The sequence below is a fragment of the Battus philenor genome, unplaced genomic scaffold (assembly GCF_028537555.1).
Source record: "Battus philenor isolate CCGP_79_NKW_IND1 unplaced genomic scaffold, ilBatPhil1.0.hap1 SCAF_24, whole genome shotgun sequence".
NCBI lineage: Eukaryota > Metazoa > Arthropoda > Insecta > Lepidoptera > Papilionidae > Battus > Battus philenor.
Genome location: NW_027181687.1, coordinates 1,548,742 through 1,567,165, shown reverse-complemented (window position 1 = coordinate 1,567,165; position 18,424 = coordinate 1,548,742). Strand labels below are relative to the sequence as shown.

The 18,424-nt window shown below is 34.1% G+C and overlaps 1 protein-coding gene across 1 annotated transcript in view; it reads right to left on the bottom strand.

Annotated features, from left to right (window-relative positions):
- LOC137924478 (odorant receptor 10-like) overlaps positions 1–17,401 on the bottom strand; it is a 31,334-nt gene extending 13,933 nt beyond the window's left edge. The window contains exon 1 of the mRNA XM_068767863.1: positions 17,178–17,401. Coding sequence (XP_068623964.1) covers positions 17,178–17,401 — 224 coding nt within the window. The remainder of the gene's footprint in view (positions 1–17,177) is intronic.
- Between the last annotated feature and the right edge of the window lie 1,023 nt (positions 17,402–18,424).

Below are 18,424 nucleotides of genomic sequence, written 5' to 3'. Positions count from 1 at the left end.
CATATTTAATTAAAAAACCGACTGATTTTTACTGCTCCGGCATTGAAAATGTATACTAGATGGCAACAAGTTGTTAATAATGGAGTTGAATATATTGTTGATTAGAAATAAAAACTTTTTAAAAATATAGTCGTGTGAATTTAACTTAAGAAACCAACATTACTTTCCCGTCCACTTAATATAAATATATAAAGGGTGGGCCAAAAATTTTTGCAAATAGCAACACTTGATTTCTCCAAAACCGTGTGCCAACGGCGAGACGGAGCACATCTCGACGATGTAATTTCTAAAAAATAAATTTTAATAAATGATAATTACGGTAAATAAATCATAAACAAAATAGCATTTGTACTTTTATTTCTACACATGATTCAAAAGTGCAACAATTTATGGCCCACCCTTTATTATATTATACTGTATTTATTATAGGTATACATAAATATTTTCTAAAACATGTCCACGTTAACTTCTCCTTATATATCACCACTGTCTTAAAGAAATTGCATCGTGTGATAAGACCGCCCATTGTAGATTTTTCCTTACCATTATATACTTACTCCGCTGGCTGAGTGACCCAAAGTGGGTCTTGGCCTTCGAAGCGAGAGACTTCCACTTTCCTCTATCTTGCGCCATCGTCTGCCATTGGTTGACATTCACTATTATGTAGTATTACTTCGACACCAACGATACAATCTCCTTCAACTTATCATGATGGGAAAGGTCGCTGGTAAAAGGAAGGTCGGTAGGAGAAAGAAGTCGTGGCTTCGTAACATTAGAGAGTGGGCCGGAATCGCCAGGGCTGCTGAGCTATTACGCAGAACCAAAAATAAGGAAGAGAGCAGGAAGCTAATAGCCAACCTCCACTAGTTGGAGAGGCACTTCAAGAAGAAGAAGATTATGTAGTTATGTATATATTTTCTAACGTGTACAATAAAGAGTATTAAATAATAATTAAGTCTTAAGATATTTATACATAAGTACCATGATCATATTTTTGCCTAAGAACATCCAGGTGGCTTGTATCCAGGGACCTTAACAGCCTACTCAGCCTTTGTTGGGCCGTGGTCTTCGTTACAGAACTCTTCACTGCTCCTTCTTGCTAATCCGCTGGGCAAGAGAACAATTTTCGCAATATTCGCTTCGGAGCATCGAGCTGCACACGTTTGGTGCCCAAATGTTTGGGCACGGTGAATTTTCCGAGTGCCGACATAGGTTTAAACTCAAAGGGGACTCCCTTATGCATCACTCACCCTTCAGTGCACCAGAAGTGGTGGAAGTAATCGCCTACAGTCCCGTATTTTGCGGTATGAGAATAGATCTGGAAATACAATTGGGAGTCAAAATAGAGAGTGACAATATCGCCTCATTGGCGAGGGGCGTAGTATACCGCCACACTTTCTGACAATATGCAAAAATTATAATAAATTATAATAATAAAGGAGGTAGTAAAAATATTATAAACAGGTATATAAAGTTAACTGTGGTATAGAAAGAAGATATATTCAATTTCGAATTGAGAATAAATACTTTTAAAGAAAAATGCATTGTAACAGAAAATGTAAATAGGGATATAAAATTAAATGCAAATAGAAGCAATAAGAATAAAAGAAAATGTGATGGAACGCAGAAGATGTCAGAAATTGTAACAGACGAAAGAAGAAAAATAAATAAAACTGTACTAAAAAACTTAGTAAAATCAAACTTCCTGTCCCAAAAAATTATAAAAGAGTAAAGAAATCAGCCGATTACGTCAGTACTTTTTTGTCGGATGAATCATTTGACTAAACAAATCTTAAATGATATAATCGTATTCTATAGTTTGCTTCTTATTTTAGTCACTGCCCAAGATATGTGAACGGCAAGAGAGAAGGAAGAGCGCAATAAACAAGACGCACACGAGATATTTCAGACCAGACGACACGAAAATACATACTGTAGCAAAATTTTATATTCTTTATAAATATTATTTACAATTAAGCTAATACAAAGCTGGAATAGTAAGCGAGCGATTAGTTATATTTATTATATATTATGTTCATTGTAACTTTTTAATTTGTTAAATATATATATACTTTTGATCATTGTCAGCTGTCCTCGGGTACAATAATATATACATTTTGTGCGTTAGTTAAATAGCAATATAACGACGATAAACTCGCCTGAAAAGCGTGGCGATTATGGTGCCTCGAGATATATTTGGGGAAGACCCTGTGCCTTGCAGTGGAGATCTATAGGATGCAATGACGACGATAATAGACATTGTTGAAACAGTATATAAATAATTTTTTTTACAAAAATAAGAATTATTGTAATAAGAGGCCTATACCGCCTCCAATGGAAGTGTAGGGGTTGAAACAACCATTACGACGATGTATACTGTGCAATATTAACATATTTTGAGGTCTATCATATGCCAAACATTGATAACTAGCTGCAATTATATTGCTGTGCTAGTAAAAAAGTCATTCATCCTGAAATGTGAGCCAATTATCCTGAAAATGTCGTATCGTTTCATGGACACTCTGGTAACAATGTACAATACTTTTACATATTCATGTAAACGGCGCAAATAAATGCGGCGACCACTTTAACAGACTGTTAAAAGAGTAACATTCCCATCGTGTTTTCCTTTTTTGTTCTACCCTCGCTTAGCATAAAAAACCCGACTACCCGCAAACCGCAACGCCGGCGTTCGAGTTATTTACTTGACAGTTTTCAAAGGAAGTAATTAATAGAGCCGTGTTAGCTTAGAGGTTAGAGAATGTGACACATATTCGTAGATCGGGGGATCTTTTCCTTTATATATTTTATCTAATATATTCGGGCGTTACTTTGCATTCCATTCTAAGTAAGAAAGGGACTAATGTATAGCTACTTCCGCTATGTAGCAGTAGTCGTGCAATTATCAGCGGGCTTGCGGACGGTGCACTTCATTGCATGACTACTGCTGAATAGCGGAAGTAGCTGTATATTAGTCACTTCCTTGCTTATATATTTTAGTGTATATAATATTATATCTAAAACAGTTTCGAATTCCGGCATTGCAATAATGCTTATCTTTCTGCAGTCCAAAATATTTATACACTACAGATTCATAGTATAATTTTACCATATATTTATAGATACACTAATGTTAACTTATCACTATATATTATCTTAAATATCACTATATAATTTTATTTTTATCCTCATCTTTTATCCTCAATATCTTCTGCGCATCTTTCTTTTATTTAACACTCGAATAAAAGAAAGTAGAAGGATTGGTCGTCTGTAGTGGAGGGGGCATATCGCTCGGGCGACCGATGGTGATTGTGAGCGAAAGGTTCTCAAGTGGCGATAGACGGTTTAAGGTTGTGTCGATCTTTAGGAACGGCTTAGACATTGCCTTGCAGTGGGCATCTGTCGACTGAAAATAAGAAGGAGAAGGATATCAATTGTCTACGTCATAATAAAATGACGAAACCCAATTCGACGTTAACATGAATCAAATTAACTTCTCCCATAATTGCATCCATCAAGTTAAACCTACAAAGGTTCCTATCACGCTTTAATCTAAAAATATCCCTTAGCAAACTCAGACTGGTTTTTATGTAAACACCTTTACAATATTCATAAAGCAGTTATTATATATATATTCATTTCCTAACTATATTATTACTTCATAATAATTTACGAAATAATAGGCTTCAAAGATTGTTATAGAGAGAGAGAGAGAGAGAGAGAGGTGAAGTTAGTTAAATTTTATCTGCGGCAATCTTTGAAGCCTATTACTTCGTAATATATATATATATATATATATATATTTATATGTGTGTGTGTGTGTGTGTGTGCTATATTTGTATAAGTATGTGTAGAAATAGAGATAGGGATAAATATATATAATCTAGTCCATATATATATATAATTTCAGATTATTATACTTAAATTAGGTTTGGAGAAAATTTTTACACGAATAGTTTGTAAGCTCGATTACTTGTATTAATATTTATTGTTACTTGTATTAATTTATTAATAAAATATTTTTACTTGTATTATTAGTAATTGGCTGATTTTGATGACATTGAAAATGAAGCATTCTAAATTAAAAATCAAGTTTACTTAAATTTTGTTCAGAATCTCTTTTTGTATTTGTGACAAATAAGTGAATCTAATTAAGAAATAATCTAATTTAAAATTTGATTTCTAGAATATGTATGCAGTTTAAAATACGCGTGGTAGATTGAAAAGTTTTTCACACACAAAAGGAGAGAGAACAGAAACCATAAACATTGTACGCGGCGTTGAGGCGGTGGCCTGGAAGCCGCAAATATGTGAGGACAACTAACATGAATGCTTAAAATAAATTTTGTCCCAAAGAAGCTAACGCGATGGGTGAGTTTTACGTTCCGCAGTAATAAAATTCTTTTGTGGCCTTTGTCCGAAGTGTAAGTGAAAAATAAAATAACATAAATTGTACGAAAGACGCATTTTTAGAACATTCATTTCCATTCACGTGCCATTTTTCAAAAAGTGTAACAGATTTTTAGATAAAATTTCTGTTATAAAGATAATGTAATTACATCATAGCCAAAGGTTGACGTTTGAAGTTGTTTAACGAGACGTGACTCTGTTTGGCACTAATCGGTGTAACATAACTCCTGAAGATGCCCCGTGGGGGGGTGAAACACGTGTTGAGTAATTTGGCGGTGGCGGTTGTTTGATTCGCATTGTTTGCCGCATACGCATTTATCAGCGGGCTGGCGGGCGGTGCACTTTATTGCACGACTACCACTGCATGTGCGGAAGTGGCTAAATATTGGTCCTTTTCTTACTTAGGATGGACTTCCGTAAGGTGACGCCTGATTCCATTAAATGTTTGACGTCTTTTTAACGGAACCTAATGTAAGCGATCTATATACAATGGTATGTGGTATAGTTTGTTTCTAATAGCAGTATAATACGAGTATCAAAATAAAAAATAGATAAAAAGATCCGTGATATGTAATTTAAAACTGTGGCAGACAAGAAAAGAGAGGCGATGTATATAAGATTTGCAAATGACGAATAAACATAAGAAGGACAAAAGATATGAAAAAAGAAGGAGTATATAAATAAAAATTTAAAAACCTGAAAAACACATTTACCTGAAATTTTTAAATACGATATCTCTTTTTGCTTTATTCTCTGTATAAATAATTTTATTATATATATTATATTGTACTGCGAATGATTCCTCTATATGGAATCTAATCTAATCCTCTATTTAAAAAAATCTATACGAAGGTTCTTGTTCACGAGAAGATAGCAGAAATGATGACTGAAACTGATCTAACTATAACAGATGCTATAAAAAATAATTCAAATATACGAATCCATTTAGTTTTATATTGAAATCAATATAGCTTTGCTCTCTTTTACATCGACTTGAATTTTATATGTTGTACGAAAAATAGGATTCATACTGTAATAAAGATGGCTTGAAATACGTAAGAATTTCTTTTAGAATAAAAATTTTTTAGTGTACACAAATAAGTCGTTAATGGAACCGTGTGTGTTTTTTATTACAAAAAGTCTCTTTGATATCCAACGAATAAGCCCATTCAATTTGTATTTTTTCTACAAAGCAAACTTTAGTATTCGATATCATGTGGTTTTTATTTTATTATATTTTTGAATTATTTACACGAAACTAAAAATGTATAAAATAAAATTCAAAGTAAATTTTATTAGATCGAAGACATAACAAGGTTTTTATACATATTATTTGTTCTTTTTCAAGTGCACAGTTAAATGCGTGATGTACACAACGCACACGAGGTATTAAAACAGACAGCCAGACATTTTTCTACTCGCTCTGTCCTGTATACCACATACCACAACAGGACTAGAATTTGTGCATTCATTAACACGTTCACTGCGGCTTGAGGTCGATTCAGCCTCATGGTAAACTTTGCACTGGTGCGGCGCGTAAAACTCGTGTTTTCTCTCTAGTGCGGCGGCTCTTTACACTCAACCGTATGAGGTATGACAAAGACAAATATAGCTTTCTTTATGTCTGCGAAGCGTTGACTCAATATTGTAAAAAAATATTGATGAACATGAGGCAGAAAAGGCCTCAACCGCACTACTAGGAAGTTCAGCTTGAGGCTGATTCGACCTCAGCCGCACCAGCTGAAAGTTCTTCAAAATTGGGCACGCAGTGAACGTGTTAAAGATACTGCCAGAATTATCTAAACGGTGAGACGCACACGAGGTATATAAGAACAGGCAGCTTGACGTTTAATTACCTGCCCCTTTTGCTGCTGCTGCTGTTTTATATCAGAGGTTGTCAAGCATTTGCTCATATACTACAGTTACCCCCTGAGGTATGTAAGAGGCGACACGCACATGAGGATTTTGAGAACAGACAGCTTTATGTTTGCCTTTCTCTCCCGTTTTGCTGCTCACTATGTTGCTCCAATAAGTGTGGTAGGAGGTGATTAGTATTTTAGCACGTACTATTGTTACCTCATGAGGTATGTAAGCGGAAGAACGCAGACTAGGTATATAAGAACAGATAGATTGACGTTTTTCTACCTACCCCGTCTAGTTGTTTGCATATCTTAGAGGGTGTCTAGTTATATATATATATATATATATATATATATATATATATATATATATATATATATATATATATATATATATATAACTAGCCTTCGCCTCCCGTCTTGCTGCTCACTATAATGCTCCAATGGGTGTGTTAAATTAATAGGCCCCCATTGCAAGGGATAGGCCTTCTCCAGATGTCGCCACGATGACTTGGGGCTACATTAACTATGACATTAGTCCACTAATGGGGGTGGGAGGGGCTCTCCCACGCCGCGTCTACGGGCTTATGTTCGCTACTCGAAAAATTTACATTTTATTTATATAGTCACTTTGAGGAATGAAATATCTAAAATGTCTCGCATTGAATGGGGGAATGCTTACATTTAAACACAGAAAGGAACGGAGTTTAATGTTAGGCTATTTTAACTTCGTACCGTGTAACAATGAGAAGGCCAGATTCGCTATAATAATACAATAATCTTCAAAACTTTGCTTTCAACACGACAACAAAGAAGACCAATTACGGAAATCCTACAAAGATTATGTTTCCAGACAAGAACAGGATGCCGTAACTTTTAACCAGAGACGACATGTTGTTATTTATGTTTATATTGTATTATTTTAATTAACACGTTCACTGCGGGCCCAATTTTGAAGAACTTTCAGCTGGTGCGGCTGAGGTCGAATCAGCCTCAAGCTGAACTTCTAGTAGTGCGGTTGAGGCCTTTTCTGCCTCATGTTCATCAATATTTTTTTAACAATATTGAGTCAATGCTTCGCAGACATAAAGAAAGCTATATTTGTCTTTGTCATACCTCATACGATTGAGTGTAAACAGCCGCCGCACTAGAGAGAAAATCCGAGTTTTACGCGCCGCACCAGTGCGAAGTTTACCATGAGGCTGAATCGACCTCAAGCCGCAGTGAACGTGTTAATAAATGTACAACAATATTTTATTTTTTATTTTTATGTTGCCAGCCATGACTTACGCCAAAGCGGTATCTCAGTGAGACTGACTGGCAAGCCCAATGAACCATAAACAGGGGTATGTTCGGCGAAACAAGATGAACTGGCAGTAGACATGCTATATGGTATATACAGTTATGTATAGGAGATCACAAACTGGCAAGCCTGTAAGCCCGGCCGATCGAGAGCAAAGTGAACCGAAGACGTTGTTAAAGTCGCTGAAAGACATTGGACTCAAGCCACTTCCAATATGTCCTGCTGGAAAAAAAATAGAGGTAGCTTATTTCTAGTAGTAGACGAATTATAGTTGAAGTCGTGATGATTAAATACGCAGGATATATGCAGGATTGTAGGTCGCGGGTTCAATTCCCGGGACACGATAACTCTAACTATTGCATTAATTATATAGAATTGAAACTGCTCACAAACAAGTTTCCAGACGATGTGCAGCTGCGTCCTCTGCGTACCATACTATCACATAGCGATCACCAACCCGCCTGCTTAGAATTGCGATTATGGTATATCCCCTCCCCGTCATCTTTGGACAGAGGAATATGCCTTCATTTATGGGCTAAAAGGACACCCTATTAAAATAAATAAATGCAGAAGTAATAAATAATGTAATGATGATATAGTAAGAAAATGCGTTCGAAATTTGAATTATTATATATTAAAATTAATTATTCTTTTCTGTGTTTCCCTGCAGAATTCTCCCTGCCAATAGTTATTAGTCTGTTGCATTCTAATATCTATAGAAATAAATACAATTTGAGTGTCTGTTTATAATATTAAAAAGTCGCATTTTACTACATGTATATATATATACGGTACATACACAAAAATTACGTGACTTTTTTTATTTTAAATCTCTATCTGTCTGTACATCTGTTTGTTCCAGTAAATCTCTAAAACGGCTGTACCGATTTTGACGAGACTTATGCTGGCAGGTAGCTGATGTTATAAAGTCACTTAGGCTGCTTTTATTTTAAAAAATTATAAACGAAAAGTGAAACTTTGTACACAAAATATTCTTTCTGAATTAATTTCACGTTGAAGGCGCGAAAGAAATGTAACAAATTTCAGAGTTATCACGTTATTTTAAAGCATTTTAGGTATAAGCATAAGGTGAATGTACAACCTTTTTAAGGTTTTAATTAACAAACATTCATGTATAAATTTACATATAATCTCAAAAATTAATCAAGTTTGAGTTTAATGTATCTACGGGTAATAAATTAAAGTTAAAGTTAACTGAACTTTTAATATGAAGCCGATGACAGAGATTTTTGGTGTTTTCACGAGAAACTTTCATTTTAATCCACCGGCATCAGAAACTGAGAGCTTTAATGCCGGGCCAAAGCTCCGGTAATCTGTGAACACGCTGAAGTTTCGATAATCCTCATTTAACGTATTGGAAATAAGATAATACCTTTTAAAAAGCAAGTGCTTGTATTAATAAAAGTATTTTATAACATCATTCTTTGTTTGGAATTTTATCTGATAATAATTATCACTTTATCTTACAAATACGTATAGATGATTGAGTCTTTGTAGATTGTAACATCAGAGATTTCTTTACTAGATAAAATAAATAAATAGAAATAAATAAAAGTAATAAAAGTAAACTCTGTTATATACATAATGAAGTTCCATTATATTTGTACACACATATATATATATATATATATATATATATATATATATATATATATATATATATATATATACATATATATATATATATATAAATATATATATATATATACTAGCTGATCCCGCAAACGTTGTTTTACCATGTATGTTATTTCTAGGAAACATTAAAAAAACAAATATATAATAAGGGTTGATCGCGAAGGGATGAAAATTTAGGGTTGCATATATTTTGGTATGCTGTACCAACTACATGTATAAAAAAGAAAAACAAAATTAAGGGGTAGACCACCTTTAACATTTATGGGGATGAAAATCTCCGATTCTCCACCCTGGCCGATATGCACGCTAACATTCACAAAAATCAGTACAGCCGTTTCGGAGGAGTTCAATCACGCACACCGTGACACGAGAATTTCATATATTAGATATATATATTTGAGCAGCAGTGAAAAAAATCATAGGTATAAGAAATGTTCTGTGTAATTTTCTACATTATATTGCATCTTTTTTAAGTTTGTGTAATCTATAATATGAGAATTGATAACTTTATTGAATAAAATTTCGTCGAGATAACATCACGACGCATACATAGGGTGTACGCATATATAACAAAGTTCAAGATATATTAGACCTTCCGTTTCTTAGTTCCTAATCTAAAATAGAAAGTATGTTATTTAATCAATCTTAAACCGTTCAAGAGTTTTTAGTTAATTTTTTGTGGACTCATTTAGATGATTGATATTATAATGTACACATAAAAAAATTGTTAAATCTACTTTAATCTTTTAACTGTTGAGTATTTCTCCGACTGTTAGCAAAACAGCGTTCAGAGCCGGCGGTAGCTTACTACTAATAATGTTAAAACAATAGACGATTTAAAAGCAAATGTAAATGTTCACTTGAATGAATATATTTTGAATGTAACTAGCACAGACTAGCGAATAAACAAGAGCAACAGTGAGAAGGTCAAGTAGATCAAAGAATAGCGATAGGAATCTTAAAATCACGGAGTGGAAATCATGGCCCGACAAAAAAATCGCATGACGTCCATCCGTGGACAGACGACTTCATTAACGTCGTCTGACATAAGATTCAGGCCTTTTAGTATCGGCCCTATTGAAAATACATGAGAGACGTCTTTGTCCATCTGTGGACGTTTTACGGCTTAAATAATGATGATGACTTAGTCAGGATGATCTAAATTTGGAAATATATAAAGCAATAAAATTGAGAGTATGTGACATGTTTGAATTTATGCAACTAATCATTTTGTCTTTGTGCAGTGGTCCGCGATCTAAAAGATTTTATGGTGCAAATGGTGTCCCAGTTACAACGATGTCGTTTACACTAAGAGGGACTGCAGCCGTGTAGGTGTATAGTGTGGTCACTGTAGTGTGGTGTATGTGTTGCGAAGTAAGGACTGGACTTTAATAATATTTTATCGTCATGAAAGGAGTACCTTGAGGAGATGAGCCCAATTTGAAAAAAAAAAAATATTCAAATTATTCTACCTTATAAAAGCACCTTTCAACTCAAAGCTACAAAGGTTCCAAACGTACCTCGATCTGATAAAAGCCTTAAAAGTATGAATGTGATAAACAAAGCCTTATCTCGATTGTATATTTTCTTTTAACTAAAAACTGTTGATTTTCGTCTGTCGACTTATATCAACAATCTATTTAAATTAAATATCTCTCATTTACGACAGTTGTGAGAGTTATCAGATTCATGTTAAAATTTTACTTTTTTATAGTAAAATCTAAATAGAACCTTTTTTTATTATTTTACGCTTTTACACGATTTCGAGAGGCTATCACGGATTAGTAGACGTGGCGTGGATACGTCGCCAACTAGATAGACCGATGACATAATGAACGTTCCGGGAAGTCCCTAAATGCTGGCAGCACAAATCATGCCATTGTGGCTATCTTTGGGGAAGGTCTAAGCCTGCAGTGATCACCTATAGGTAACATGATTATGATAAAGAACAACTTGCAGTGTATAATAGATACCTCGTCCAGGACTTGTAGTGCTATCAAGATGGTATAAGATATTAAAGTTGCGGGGAGTCGCTGCCTTTGCGATATTTAGGAAATGCTTGTGCCTTGCAGATGGGCATCCATCGGCTGAAAATTAGAAGTACAGTAAATTTTAGGTTTAGCTTGGTGGGTCTATGAAAAACCGGCCCTCACTTCATAAAATTTTTTCATCGTTTTCCAAATCAACCTGAAACATTTTACGATAATTATGAGTGAAGCGTAATTTATCAGTTTAAATTAAAGCAAATAAAGGACAAAATTTCCACGGAACATCCACATCAACAAAAGGGTTAAGGCTTCATAGGTAATTGTTTTCTAACTTCGTAATTAAAATGTTTTGTTTTAAACAATAAGTATCAACAATAGTCACTATTGTTTACCATGTTTGCGTATATACAACAATATTAGAACGAGATAAAGGTCTTGGATTAAGTTAGAACAATGATAAAGACATCTATTGATGCAAATAGATTTCTTTTTCCAATAGAACCAGTAATAGGAGAGGTCTATTTAATATTTACGCACCCTCTGCTTTGTTTGCAGGAATGTTAAAGTGCGTGTGTAAATATTTTTACACTTTCTCCTTCAATAATCTGGTTATATCTTACTGTATATTTGCAAAAGCATTTTTGAATGCAAAATGCTTTCAAACGATGTTATTGGGAATCTATGTAGAAGAACTTTATTTAGCAGTCGATCTCTTGTTAATAATGATGATTTAATATCTATAACATCAGTCACTGAGGTCTTAAAGATCAGGAGTGATGATTAAACCGCCACCCAGGTCATGAACAATAATTGTGAAGGTCGTGAGATAATTATCGATGCAGATCGCTTTCTATTGTTGTTTCAGCACATAGACACCTAGTATAAAATTTAAGCTTCGGAGGATATACCATCATCACCTGCCTGCCGGGTTTCAATTGCAGTGTGGTATTATGGCATGCAGACGCTGCTGCCCATACCCTGGAAACTTGTTTTTTTTTTATTGGCCCCGCTATTGGGGGCCTCTCGTACCCCTAACTTTTTGGTATCAGGGACTTTATAATATATTTTTTTCAGTCTTTTCTTTATTTATCACTTTCTTTCACGCGTCACAATATCTTTCATTCTTAACTTTTGTCCTTCACAATATCTTTCGTTTTGCTCTTTCATACCTTCTTTCTTTCCTCGCCTTTCTTCCATCATCTTCTTACTCTAAGGTGGCTAGGTACATTTTATTTATTTTTATTCTTTAATTTTATCTTACATTTATTTTATCTTTAGCCTGGAAACTTGTTTGTGTCGGCAATTATATGTAATTAATGGAAAGAGTGGTGAATCATATTAGGTGGATTTCTACTACTATGTACTATATGTGGAACAAACTACTTGTTTCTAGACAATTTAGATCAGGAGTAAAAAGGTTCATAGTTTAATACCAGACGAGATATAAGTCAAATGCTTTATGTATAGATGATCAAAGATATATGATTTTATTCTGGGAATCTTACTCTCGAACTATGATTGCAGCTGCTCGTTCTCTACCGATCCTTGTACAAATCAACAGAAGAGTCTGATATCTAGCAGTAGCAGTCCTACGGCTGAAAATATGACTGACAAACGCACAAGGTAAACAGAATACCTTGTTAAGATCAAACTGCTTCCAGGTTCTATAAGAAATCTATGGAAGCCTATGTCCAACTGTGAACTTACTAGACCAAAAATGTGCTGATGATAGTAATAAGAAAACAAATTTTCACAGTTATAGAAATATAATGTGAGAAATGTAGCGACGTATAGAAGGCGATGTAAGAACAGAATGTAAATAAAAGTAATAGAGTGAAAGATATTGTTACGGAAGATAGAAGAGAGAATGCTGGACTATGTGAAGGATGGAAGAAGTAAAATAAAGAACAAAATACTCAAAAATTATTCCCCAGTGGAAGGAGAGGCTTCAAGAAAAGCCTTAAATTGTTCCGGTGGCGCAGTGAGCTTTCTCTCACAATTAAACTAACTAGCAAGTTGATATTTGAAATATCCCGTATTTAATAATTCTATTAACGTAATAATTTGATACAGTGTTGCTCCTGGCTTACTTCGGAATTCTATATATTCAGAATCTCTCAAGAATCCGACACCTACTCCGCTCTTGTTGGTTTAATTTAATTTATTGGAAATTATTGCAGAGATTTGAAATGTTATTTAAAACTTCTTTAGTAAGATAAAATATAGATTAATAATAGTTTGGTATTTTTAAAAAATTATTTACAAAACATGTTGACGGTCAATATGAGTTCTGTTAAAATCTTTATCTTTATCTTTATCTTTATCTTTATCTTTATCTTTATCTTTATCTTTATCTTTATCTTTATCTTTATCTTTATCTTTATCTTTATCTTTATCTTTATCTTTATCTTTATCTTTATCTTTATCTTTATCTTTATCTTTATCTTTATCTTTATCTTTATCTTTATCTTTATCTTTATCTTTATCTTTATCTTTATCTTTATCTTTATCTTTATCTTTATCTTTATCTTTATCTTTATCTTTATCTTTATCTTTATCTTTATCTTTATCTTTATCTTTATCTTTATCTTTATCTTTATCTTTATCTTTATCTTTATCTTTATCTTTATCTTTATCTTTATCTTTATCTTTATCTTTATCTTTATCTTTATCTTTATCTTTATCTTTATCTTTATCTTTATCTTTATCTTTATCTTTATCTTTATCTTTATCTTTATCTTTATCTTTATCTTTATCTTTATCTTTATCTTTATCTTTATCTTTATCTTTATCTTTATCTTTATCTTTATCTTCATCTTTATCTTCATCTTTATCTTCATCTTTATCTTCATCTTTATCTTTATCTTTATCTTTATCTTTATCTTTATCTTTATCTTTATCTTTATCTTTATCTTTATCTTTATCTTTATCTTTATCTTTATCTTTATCTTTATCTTTATCTTTATCTTTAAACTTTACTTTTTTCGCAAGGTGTTTTATTTATTTATTTATTTAACAGTTTATTGTACACAACAAAAACATTAAAGTAACAATACAAATATAACTGACACAACAGGCACTACTTATTTCTAACCAGAAATTTCTTCCAGTAGGCCTACGGAAGGAGATTCATAAAAAGTAAGGCAGACACAACGTGCACAATAATTAAATTGAAATATTTACAATAGATACGACTTTTGACCATAATTACATACTTAACATGAACATAAATGTATACTTACATATTATATACTTACATAAATAAGCATAATAAATAATATATATACATAATATAAGCATAAATACATATATAACATATATAACTAAAAATATTATATATACTAGACAACTAGCGATAAATAGTGCTCTTTGACTCGCTTTTTAAATACAGGTAATGATGGACAATCACGTACTTTGTAGGGGAGAGCGTTCCATAATCTTGCGGCATGGACAGTGAAGGAATAGGAAAAGAAATCAGAGTGATGGGTGGGGATGGCCAGTGACGTCCTTACGTTCGTACGACAAGGTTTGTCCTGGGCCCGGGAGAAGTGGAAGAGGTTACGGAGATAAGAAGGAGCAGAGGGATTGTATAGGATGTTATAGAGAGTAGAAAGAACATGAGCGTTCCTGCGGTGACGAATTGGAAGCCACTTGAGTTGCGATCGGAACTGGGAAATATGATCGTACTTACGTAAACCGAAAATAAATCTAATACATACATTTTGGAGACGCTCTAGTTTGTTTAGAAGCTTCTCAGTGGCATCCAGGTAGCACGCGTCAGCGTAGTCAAGAATGGGGAAAAGGAGAGTCTGTACGAGGGAGATCTTGGTTTTCAGAGGTAAAAAGTTCTGGAGGCATTTGAGCGAGTGAAGTGAAAAATGTAATTTTTTGCTGACCTCATTGACGTGCGGGAGCCAAGACAAATTGGAATCGATGATTACCCCTAGATTCTTTGCAGATTTGCTAAAAGGTATAATAACGCCATCGTAAAGCAATGGACGGATAGCAGTGACAGCGCCAAGACGCTTATACATATATGCGCTCCCAATAAGCAAAGCCTGTGACTTTTTCGGGTTTACTACTAGTCCGAATGACTTAGCCCAAGTAGAGATCCGTAGTGTTATAGTTGTGGAGCCTTTTTTAAACGTAACTAGCAATATTGATTTATGTATATACTTTATAGTCAGAAATAGGTTAAATTAAAACAAAATAAGCAAGCGACATCATTACTAATGTCACATAATAATTGTTTTTTTTTATTTTAAATACATTTATTTGTATTAAATACATTAAGTGAGATATTTATATACCTGAAAAGGCGACTTCTGTCCGTTTTCATTTTCATTTACGCGGGAACCAGTCTTCGTAAACCTTTTCATGGTTGATTGCAAAGCAATTCTCGCAATTGACACTAACCTGGCAAGATCTAATTGAGACTGTCCCTGTTCATTTGGCATTTGAATTATTATATTTTATTTTGTGATTTCGTATCGCAAACTGGTTTTTCTTAATTTTGAAATGATATTATTAAATAAGTCTTAAAACATTCAAGAATTTTTAAACAGTTTTATTTAGTTCGACCCGTACGGAATTTGTTTATTTGGGTCTTAATTATAAATTGAAATTTAAGCACCTTCCCGTTGTCAGATTGATCTGAAATTTGGTACACATATTTAATTTAGATGACAATACAATATAATAAAATCAATAACATTACAAATCTAAGATGGCCGCCGATACAAAATGGCAAATTTCATATTTTTCCTCAATATGGGTATCAAATGAAAGGGCTACACTAGTAAAACACGATGATTATGTCAAAATTTAAAATTCAAGATGGACGCCGTTCCAATATGGCGGACTAGGTACATATTTTACCACAACAACCACAATATGGGTATCAAATAAAATTGTTTAAAAAACCGTTTAACTTTAAAGTTTTTTTACCGATTTTTATTAGCTACTCGAAGTGTGTGTACCCAGGTTTGTTGACTCATTTACATGATTGATATAATAATGATTGCATCAAAAATAGTTTTATTTTGTTTAAAAAGAGCAACTGTTGAGTTTCTGTCTGACCTTTCATCAGATCAGTATCTTAGCTGGTGGTAGCTTACTATATATAATATTTTAATAATTGCCGAATCAAAAGTGCATATCTAATTCAAAAAAAAAATTTAAATTTAGAATGTTTCGAATTTTGAATTACATAACATTCTTTTTCGTTCTTCATTTGCTACTTATTGAAGAAGAATATTCTGCCGTAGGTAGGAGTCGTAAAACAAATGCCGGAAGTAAATAACAATATTTCTATAATAATGGCATCCCAAACCATTTTCCTCTCAATACAATTTATTTACCTATAAAAAACAAAGCTATCTTTACTCTATAAATGCCAATATTTCACGCTCAATATGTTACACCTTTTTGGTAACAAATAGTTGGCGTTTCGATGTGAAAGAAAACAGAGACGTAATTTTATTTTATTTCTGAATAAAACATTCACAAATCCGCAATTTTCTCGCGTGGGTTACCGTCGGTAGACTTTATTGGCTGATGCTTTTAGCAGTGAGAATATTACAAGTGTAATTATCTAAACAAAATGACAAATTGCGGTTTGGTACTACGAAGACAAGTAGCCCGCCTATCGCTTGAGTTGCAGGTACTGATTATTGGTGTCGGATTTGTATTGGCTATTTGGACTTTGGATTAGTTTATCAGCCTGATTTGGTGTGTTGCTGCGCGTTCAGCTGTGTAGTCATCATCATTGGTGTTGCGAATGTGCCGCATGGTAATGGCGCGGTTAAAAGAGACTATTAGTAGTCGGAAAAGCGCTATACGCGCAAATGCGTCGTTGGAGCGATCCTGCTTGTCTTCGAGGCCTGGATGCATCGACGAGACGGAAAGCTCACCTACAGGCTTACGCAGGTGATCACCGGGCACGGTTGCTTCGGAGACTACCTGTGTAGGATTGAAGGCCAAGCAATGACGAACTGCTGCTGCTTCCTTTGCGGCGGGGCCGCCCAGGATTCCGCCTTGCACGCGGACTGCCCGGCGTGGCAGCCGGAGCGGCAGATCCTGACGGACGAAATCGGACAGGACCTTTCCTTGCCAGCAGTCATGTAGGCGATGCTGAGCAGGTCATCGGCTTGGAGGGCCGTGGCCTCTTTCTGTGAGACCGTCATGATCCAGAAGAAGGAGGCCGAACGGGATCGGCAGAGGACAGATCCCGCTCACAGACGTCGCCGTCAGCGCAGGAACGCGCCTCGCGACGGCCCTGCGTTGAATGGTGCTCTAAACTCTGGGGGCCCTAAACTCCCTCGACTGATACTTGCGATCACAGGTTTCAGATTTGATTCCCGGGATTATAATTTTACATATAATTCAACAATTGAGCATTAATTATATAGAATTGGCACTGCTCACAGGCAAGTTTCTAGAGGATGAGAAAAAGCGTTCTCTACGCATCATAATACTACACCGCAATCACTCCACCTGCCATGCGTGGCGATTATGGTACATCCCCCCACAAATATCTTCGAGGAATAAACATACCTTATAGTGGGCGTGGCATATATCTAATTTATGTATTTCTTATCTATTTGAAGCCTATTTTATATAAAATTAACTTAGCATATTGATCGCTCACCTAAGTTACAGACGATTTGAACTTCGCGAATCCCTGTTTATGTTTCAAAAGCTAGCTGACTCCGTTTCATTTATAAATCAACTGTCCGTTTGATCATAAATAAGTACATGAGGTATTTGGCATCGTCCGCAGAGAGATCGGGAATTAATGGCACACAACAAATACCTCGTTTGTTTAGCGATTTAAAACATTTATTATATCTACTAAATAAATCAGCGTACCTTATTTTTTGTGCAATATATATATATAGTATGTAGCATCTACATACAATATATCAATTAATGTACACCCTATCCAAAGAATTAATGCTTTCTGAAATTATGTAATATAATGTTAATATAGTAAAAGTAACATTTCAAAAATTCCGTTTATTACATATAAATATTAATCATTGTTTACTATCCCCGCAGACGATATAAAAAAATTACGTAAGATAATTCGTGATAATCACTTTATCCTATATAAAGTGATAAAAATTGTGATAAAAATTGGAAAAGCTTTAAAATTATTTGAATAATGTGATTTACATTCACCCCTTTACATTTTTACACCAATAACT